This window comes from Miscanthus floridulus, chromosome 11 (genome assembly GCF_019320115.1).
Source record: "Miscanthus floridulus cultivar M001 chromosome 11, ASM1932011v1, whole genome shotgun sequence".
NCBI classification, from domain to species: domain Eukaryota; kingdom Viridiplantae; phylum Streptophyta; class Magnoliopsida; order Poales; family Poaceae; genus Miscanthus; species Miscanthus floridulus.
The window spans coordinates 86,349,854-86,359,012 of record NC_089590.1 but is presented as its reverse complement, the minus strand read 5'-3'; the positions used below and the strand labels follow the sequence as shown (position 1 = coordinate 86,359,012).

Here is a 9,159-nt window from a genome sequence, read left to right as displayed (position 1 = left end):
GCGCCGAGCAGCGCTCGAAGGCACGACCTGGAGAACCGACCGACCGAGCTACGGCTCGTCCCATGAAATGAAAGTTATAATCGTCTCACCAACTTGCCATGCTTATAACACTAATAGTATACTGTATATCTCATAATCTAGCAGTCCTTCACCACGAAGCCACTAAAGGCTTGTTTACATGCACTTGTATTCACCTCAATTCATGAGGGTAGAAATTAGTTTTTTTTCCCTCTAATCCACCTTAATAATAACGTAAATACGCATGATAGTTGCCCTCGGGCGGAACCCGAGAATTCCGGCTAGTCCGGTTCTGCATATTTGCAGTGAGTTGATCTGATTGCCATCCGCATGAGGCAGTACCTTGATGTTTGACCAAACTTTGTGTCAACACTGTTTTATGGATAAAACTACTTGCATCTAGTTACAACTTGCTCCGTACAAGATAGCAGCTCTTTCGTGGGACAAGAGGCAAAGCTGCCTTCAGTAATTTAGATCATTCAAGGAAAAAGATTTCAGAGCCCATTCCAAGTAACAGATGTAGGGCCAAACGTTGAATCTCAAAACGGAAAATACGAACTCGTATGTCAACCTTTTAATACAAAACAGATGCGATCATAATAAACCTCCTTGGTCGCTCCTTTACATGAATTTCAGTAGCGTAGATCATCAGTGACTGATATTACATCCAAATCTAAACTGGCAGTCACGCTGAAAATGCAGAGTTCTTTTCTGTCGTGCGAGCTTGCAAAGAGTAGCCGTTTTTCACTTTTTTGCATAAGAGGGAGAGAGATGTCTAGCACTCAACCATGCTTCGACTTCTGCGAAAGTACTGTTAGCAGCAGAGGATTGGGAAGCGGAAGAATTGGAATCAGGCAGGAAGAGCAAGCAGTAGGCAGAGGACGGACGAGTTCTTAGTAGAGAATAAGTTTGTTACAAGATTCATCATAGCCCCTTCAGCAAGAAGCTGGGCGGGTTCTGCTTCTTGGGCCTCCTGGAACGTGAGCTCTCCTGTAGCCCAGCCGGCAATGGCCCAGATACCGGTTAAGCGTCAGGCGGAGCACCAGCGGAGTCGCTGACAAGTACCTCACCCAGGAGGTCTCTAGCAGCCCTCAACTTTTCCTCGACTTTTGGTTCCAAGGGTTTACCCGCAGACACGATATGCAGGCTCACGGCACTGGCATGAATGGCCTCAACCTGTAATTATGAATTTCCAGCTATGTAAATAATTGCCAATGGCAATACATAAGGAAACATGAAAAAAACGGTCATGTTATATATTTAATAATCTCAAAATAAATCAACTTCTAGAATTGTAATAAAATGAAATTTGATCAACTAATTTTAAAGAGGATTGTATCGAGTATCAACACCTATCTTATATTACTATTGATAATTGAAAACTTCCATGCAGCCATATATAAAACTTGCAAAATTGCATAGGTATAAAATCCTTGCCATAGATAAAACTTGCAGCTGGTTTTATTCCTCTGCAGAAATGTAAAATTGAAGCCTCCACAAAATCTAGATTTGTGACGTTGAATGACAAGTTCAAAGACCAGCACCAGAATATACACGAAAAAATGGAAGTCAAAATCAAGACTCATGACGTCACAAGACAGGCTACAAATTTAAGCTAAGGTGTCAACCCATGCCTATTGAAGACACATGGAGGATAAGTTAATCACAACCGAAATGGGATTTTGAAACATCTATATGCGTATCTATTAGAAAATATATAAGGTGAGCATGCAAAATAGGTAATTTCTGTCGGCTGTAGCCATCAAATACAAACTTCAGTAATATATTACATGGTGGACGTAATAGTAATATTAATTTGATGTCATAAATGTTTGGCACACCTTTGATCAAAATTAATTTATATTGTTTCTTAAAAAGAAATTAATTTATGGTGTGTGAGGGAGAGGATGTACTTATATTACCAGTTTAGCCACGAGGAAATTTTCAGGTCCTTCCTCAGCCGCTGGCGGGTTGTCTTGTATTGCAATGTTTTGTTTACCAGTTTTCCCGACCTTCGCATGTCTTGATTGGGTAGATCTCTCATCAGGACCTAGACACGTGTAAAAAATGATAACTGATTCGATTTTTAACAAGCTAGTAATAATATCAGTGAAAAAACATGTACCACCCTCACCATGACGCTTTGGGCCTGTCTTTCCCTTTTGGATTTCACCTTCTTTGAAACGGAGCTGCATATTTCTCGTTAGCTTTGGGCAAGTTCTTCCGCTGGTTCTAGTGTCTAAGTGATCTCTCATCTTAGAAATTGTGCAGTTCCTGAAAGGGGCTCCACAAGCGAGACACCTAAAGCTGGGATCCTTCTGACCAGGTGGCTTCTCTATCGTTTTAGCAAACCGCCATAGGTGACTGTGACGACGGTCAGCTTGTTTGTCAGGCCTACAATAGTGATAAATCATAAATCATATCAATGCGTAAGGTTGTTCAATATGCCAACATAAAAATTATTGTTTTACTAATTCTATGATTCAGCCTAACTGCATCCTACAAAGTCAGGCAACACAGATTTCTGATCACTGTCCCTTGGTGTTGAGGCTCAATGATGGGGTGCAAGCAAAGAAGAGGTTCCATTTTTGAGAGTTTTTGGACCAATAAACTTCCTGATTCCATGATGTGGTGGCTGATTCTTGGACCAAACCAGTTTCCACGACATGTCCTTTCGAGAGAATTTCACTGAAACTGAAAAGGCTAACAAGAGATTTACAATCATGGAGCCAAAAGGAAGTGGGGCATATTAAAACTCAATTGGCTCTTGCTTGGGAAATTTTGCACCGTTTGGTGCAGCCTCTGGTTTGCATACAAATCTGAACAAATGTTCTGTGGTGCCTATCCATTGTGAGAATACAGCAATTCAGATTGTCCAAGACACCATGCAATGTCCAACAAAGGAATTTCCTTGTATTTAATTGGGTTTACCAGTATCTAACAAGAAGCTGTGCAAGAGAGATCTTATTCAGAGGTAACATACCCAGGGAGATCAGCAAAGTACAGGTACACATAGTCACTCAGTTTGTCCTGGATGGCCTCAGCTGGAGTAGCCTTGGCTGTAGCGTTGAGACTACAATTAAAGATGCGATCATCAAAATGTAACTAAATAAAATTATTTAAAATGTTTTTTTTATCGATGATTAACTTACTTGGCGATTTTGTACAAGCTGTTGATTTGTAATTTCAGATCCCTTTCATTCACAAATTCACCCTTCATCTGATAGAGGATAGCGACTTTATCGATGAATATCTTCAATGCAGCTCCGTGCTCTTGCTTCTCGATATGGTCAGCTATCCACTCCTGATACACAATGATGAAAAGGGACGGATGCAGCTTCACATGATCCTCATCTACACCCACAGCAGAAACTAGTGCCTTGAGCTGTTTTTCAACATTAGCCCAATCACGCTGAGTCACAAGGTCTTGTAGAGCTTGGCCATCAAACAGCCTCCTTAAGACATGACCCCTACAAGAAAAGCTATGAGATTAATTAACAGTATAAGATCGTGTTTTATACTAAAAAATATAAGGTCTGAACCAAATGGTCTAATTTGCAACAAAATGTGTGGCCGGGCCGGATTAGATCAAGGTGCACACACTAGGCCACCACCACGAAGCTCTTAAGGTCTTCCCATCGAACCGTACACCGCGTAGGCTCGAGCGTCGCGCAGGACATCCCCAACACCTCTTGCACCGTCATGATCAACCAATCATGCGCATAGATGCCACACAACTTTACCAAAACCCGAAACTTCATTGCCTCAAATTTTCCCATGGACTGCCGGCGCTAGCCCTGTTCATGGGTTGGTTTAAGCGGGTTTGGCTGGGTTTTGGACCCAAGCCGCGTGACCATAAATTGGTTCGGGTTGGTCAGGGTTTCACGGGTTGGTGGCTGATTTTTCTATTCGATGGTTTGGGCTGGTCAGTACCGGTTTTGTGGTTTTGACATGGGTTAGCCATGCCATGGCCGGCGGCTGGCGCTAAGTCGCACAAAGCTAAGCCACTAGCCTGTGTCATAAGACAGTCTGCCCAAGTAGTTTGTGATAAAAATATACTGAATCCACCGGCAGTTTAATTTAATAAAAACATTGCAACTCCTGAACTAAATAAAAAATAAAGAAATGGAACTGCTAAGTTCACAAACCAAATTAATATGAACTCCCAAGACAAATGAACTTGATGAATTACAAGGAAACCAAGACTAATCCATGCTCAAGTAAACACCGTGAGAGCTGAACCCATCACATCATGTACAGGTGATTGCAAATTATACAAGGTCTACGAAGTGAAAAGTCACATTGCTCAGAACCCTGTGAGATGTGGACCAAAACAGGGAATATTTCTTGATTGTCCCACATTCAACACTCTAAACAATTTAGACGAGCATCGCCTCAATTATGATGATACAATTGTCAAGTGTTATGTGAATCTCTTCAATGCTGAATCCTTTGGTGCCCTAAACTCAGTGAAACCTGCAGCTCTCCCTTCAGTTTTGACATGCATGAAAATGCTATGCTTAAAATTTAGTGATATCTGCAACAAAACTGGGAGGAGAATTGAGAAACAACCAGTGAAATGTTCCAAAGGGTAGGGAGGAGAAACAAGTGGTGAAATCAATCATGAAACTTAGTTTCACTTTCCACACTTATTAGGTAAAATGAATAATGATCAAGCACAAGAAACCAATTTTACAAGAGCTGCAAAGCAACACATGGTAATAATCATCTCTTAGCAGCACACTAGCTATCTAGTTTACACTCATGCCAAAAGAAAAGGGGTGCCCAAATTCAAAGAAAATTTGAAGATCAGTAGGCCACATAATCTAAATAGATTAAATACATAGGTTTGACAAAGAACAAATAGACCACCTGTAGGAAAAGGGAGATACAAATATGATTTTGGCTATCGATGCTGGCCTTTGATAGAAACTCTTCATAAAAAGTTATGGAATGTCATTAGCAACTTTGACACACATAAAAGACCACATCTTACCCTTATCATTCATCTTCAGTAATTTCTTTGGGATAGATTAAAATAGTTCAGGTTAGGCATTATTTCAAGACTTTTAGCTGTATTTGGTTAGCCAAACTATGTAACAGATGCAAAGGCAAGCAAAACTAATAAAAATAATCACCTAATTTATTTTGTCTCTTTTCTTCTGCCGAACAAACATATAAAATACACTAAAAGCTAGCCCTGCACAGTATAAATTACTACTTCAACTAATTAAGGTTTTGTGGCTCCGTGGGCTTACAGATTATAGCTTCAGCTTTCATTGCTGTCGCTGTAGCTGCAGCTGCAGCTGGCACCTGAATTCACATATGCCTGGATTCACAGTATAGCCAATTCCCCCTTGTTGTATACTAAAATACAGGTTGCACAACCAAAATCAGATTCACAATATATATATATATATATATATATATATATATATATATATATATATATATATATATATATATATATATATATATATATATATATATATACAAGAACGAAGCACAATTAATATCAATTGCATCTTGGAACCATCTCCTGTCTTGACAATCTAATTTAGTCAACCTGATCTAGGGTTATGGTTGAAGGCAAATCACGGAACAAGAAAGCAAATCTGGGTAATAACTAATAAACAATTGAGACCAGTCTAAGAGGAAGGATGTGTCGGATTTTGCCTTCAAGATCCATGGCGAGGCGCTACAGCGAGCCCTGCTCTACTTGGATCGAGCCTTCGAGGTGCACGGAGAGAGGGGTCGCAGCTTCTTGCATCTCTGGCCCCACCTTAACCTAGCACCAATTCCACCTCAAGGGCCCCGGCGATGCCGCCGCCGCAATCGCTTGCCATCTTCACCGCCACCGTCGATCCTCTCTCTTTTTCCCCCTCTTTTCCCATCGTTTTCTTCTTGTGGCAGGTTGAACCCACAAACCGGGTGGCATGTCCCAGTTTTAGTTGGTTTCAGAACGGGTCCGACCCAACCTGCGTCGTAACCGCGCTGACGGTTTCACCGGGGATGGGTACGGGCCGGCAGCCGGTTTTGTCAAATCGATGAACAGGGCTAGCCGGCTCCACCTCCTTGAGATGAGGACGAACGAAGCATGCGGTGGTGGTGGTGGGGAGAGGAGGGCCTCATTGGAACGGAAGTAGACAAGGTAGCCATGAATTGTGACACGGTCCGCCGGGAGCCCGGGACACCGTGGAAGTCTGCCAGGAAGGAGGCGATCTGTAGGGACGAGACCGAGGTCGACAGGTCGTGTACCTCCCATAAGCACTACCAATGCAAACGCAAGCGCCACCTCAACGGCTCAACCGCCTGGAGCTCTGCCGAGCGAGGCAGAGCACATGGCTCGACGCCCGGACGACGGGACTCCGACCCCACTGGAGGCGACGGTGGCGGCGTTGGTGTTGGGACAAGTGATGGTGGTGGAGACGGTGCACAGGCGGCATACGGAGATGTGGAACGATCCGTGGAGTTCGACCAACCGGAGATCATGCCGCCGGAAGACGCTGGTGCCCTGCGGCGCACGCCGAAACCGGAATCCAAGCGTCGACGCTGGTGACCTCGTTCCCCCGACGGCCCACGGCCCCGCCGATAGTGACGGCGTCACGCGCATGGTCGCCTTCCTCGTTGAACGCAGGCACCTGACTGCAGCGACGTGGTACGTGATCAACGAGGCCAGTCGCGACTCGCGGTTGTCTGAGCAAGTGCGGCTTCCGCTGTCCTAAGAGCGGCGGCCGTGAAGGAACTACGTGGGAGTGGCGCATGGTGGCGGCAACGGCGACGACGGCACGGGGTCGCCACGCCTTTCCGCTTGGACCCCTTCGACCCGGGCCCCTTCCGTGAAGGAAGGGGAGATGTATTGTTCGTCGTCGTCCAGTTAGTTCCTCATCCAACGAAGGAAGACGGGTCGAGCACCACAACGAAAACGAAAAGCAGGAAGAGAAGCCACTCACCCAGCACCAGATGAAGCGGCGGCGGCGGACTCCATCAGCGGCAGGTCCAGGGCAGCGCCAGAGGAAGCGGCGGCGGACGCCATCTGCGGCTGGTCAGCGCCAGAGGACGCCATCGGCGGTAGGTCGTCGTGCTCGTCCATGCCGAGCGCCCTCTCCCTCACTCCCGATCGGGTTCTTCGCCGCCGCTCCGCCGTCTCCTCTCTGTCGTCTGTGTGGAGAAGGGGTAGCCGGGTGAGGGTTGTTAGGTTTGTAAGAGAGAGCAAAGTTGAATAAAGTGCATTTTGATTTCCTGATACTGCTACAGTCTATTTGTGAAAAAGTATACGGTGCCAGCTTGCTTTTCTCTCACATTACGTACAAACGATTAGAAACTATGAGGTCCCAAAATGAAATTGATTCAAATCCAAACTAAAGCTGAGAAGCATATGCCAGATAGGAGTGCATCGGCGATTACATTGTTTGGACCGATCGCTTCACTGTGTTGTAAAAAAATCTTTTCCAATAGCTATTTTGTAGAAGAAAAAATAAGGCTCAACTCGATTTCGTTTCCTTGCAACTTTAATTTGTGAGTACTAGACTACTAGCCCTCCTATTTTTCTTGAACCGATCAAGATCTCAAGGGCACGTATGTGAGTACTAGGTAATAACTAGTACAGTAGACGACCCGAATGTACGTGCATGCATGAAACTTCTTTTTGTTAATAATAAAGGCCAGAAAACGGTACTATTCAGCTTGTTTTTTTAACTATTTTTTCTCTCATAAGAATTCAATCGAAACAGTGTTTTCATAATTCACCAAGCCAATCGGGGCAAAAGGAATGTGTAGACAGACCGGCGTTGCTATAATTTGTCCTAGTACTAGTATAGGACTGACCGACTGATGATACACGATAGACCTGCAAACACTCACATGCTGACTGCGTTGCATTGGCCACGCAGATTGCAGCTGCAGATACAATAGGCACATAAAATAATAATACAGTAGTACCTAGCTAAACCCCCGTCCCATCCATCCATTCCCTAATCCCCTTCACCCCACGGCGGATACAAAAGACAACCTGACGGTTTGACCCCTGTGGAAGCCAGTTTCGTTCCGGGTCCCTTGTGCCTGGGTGCTGGGGACTTGTTGCATTGGGAGGGAGATATTGGGATTTGGGATGCACATGCACTAGCTCCGAGGCGCAGGTATGGTATGGCAATGGCATGCATGCATGGTGCATGGTAACCGGCCGGCACCGCCGCCGCCACACTAGCTTCGATCCTTTTTTGCAAGCTAAAAGCAAGCAGCCACCACCATGCATGGGTGGATCGGAAAGTCGGATTCTTTTGTTTTTCTCGAGCGTGGGTGGGTAAATTATTTTGGTAGCGTAACACTAGTTTTTTATTTAATAAATACGAGCCTTTCTACAAACTAAAAGTTGTATTGAAAACGTTCCAATTACATAAAACCTATCTGACCCCGAACAAGTTCTCGAGATAATTAATTTGATTGGCAAAAAACGAGTTTCCATGGCGCCATCACAACGGATGACGATACACTGTTATATTATTACATGTGGTCAATACAAGTTCAATTTGTTAGGAAAATTTACTATCTACTACCAACACAAAAGACAAAGTTTCGATAGAATTTTAACATGTCAAGAGGGAGTAAAAGCGAGTTTGCGGGCAGGTAGGCGAGGATCAGGGACGGGGAATGATTCCCCAACCCCACGGACCCGACGCAGACTAAATTTTACCCGTTTCAATCGCTGTGGGGATTAAATCGCCTCCATCCCCATCTCTAATAGAGGAATTTCCCATAGGGGAATCGGAAAAAAAAGTCTACATAACCCCCCGACCTTTGCTCCTGTGTCTACTTCAACCTATGAACTATGAACTAGGTATTAAGCACCCTAAACTTCTCTAAACCAGACATTAACCCCTTCTAGTGGTTTTGGCTCCTGGTTTTGCTGACGTGGCAGTCCAAACCAGCTCACATTGACAAGTTGGCGCTCAGGCCCACGTGTCATAGAAAGGGGAGATGATGCCGTCCCAGCCTCCCCGCGCGCGTGCGCACGGCCCAGCTGCTTCGGCTGAGCCGTGTGCCCACCGTGGGCGTGCCCTCTGTGGCCGTCGTGCCTCCTCGCTACCGCCACGTTGTCAGAGCGTCGCCGCTCACGCTGTCTCCTCCACAACTCTCCTCTAC

At 45.0% G+C, this 9,159-nt stretch overlaps 1 protein-coding gene across 1 annotated transcript; it reads right to left on the bottom strand.

The window, feature by feature from the left end:
• Positions 1-589: 589 nt before the first annotated feature.
• On the bottom strand, positions 590-7,111 carry LOC136494341 (uncharacterized). The gene is made up of 6 exons (XM_066490509.1): positions 6,972-7,111; positions 3,171-3,488; positions 3,002-3,091; positions 2,153-2,412; positions 1,941-2,068; positions 590-1,194 (listed from the first exon to the last, which is right to left on the bottom strand). Exons 1-6 carry the CDS (start codon positions 7,109-7,111, stop codon positions 1,042-1,044), a joined length of 1,089 nt encoding a protein of 362 aa, XP_066346606.1. The 3' UTR covers positions 590-1,041.
• Positions 7,112-9,159: the final 2,048 nt, after the last annotated feature.

What these genes read in the sequence shown, in the direction of transcription:
- LOC136494341 (XM_066490509.1), bottom strand. Translation starts at nt 7,111, where the DNA reads ATGGACGAGCACGACGACCTACCGCCGATGGCGTCCTCTGGCGCTGAC. An exon ending in GCCGCTTCATCTGGTGCTGG is followed by an intron (nt 3,489 to 6,971) that starts GTGAGTGGCTTC and finishes CTTTTCTTGTAG; the next exon opens with GGGTCATGTCTTAAGGAGGC. An exon ending in GACAGGCCCAAAGCGTCATG is followed by an intron (nt 2,069 to 2,152) that starts GTGAGGGTGGTA and finishes ACACGTGTCTAG; the next exon opens with GTCCTGATGAGAGATCTACC.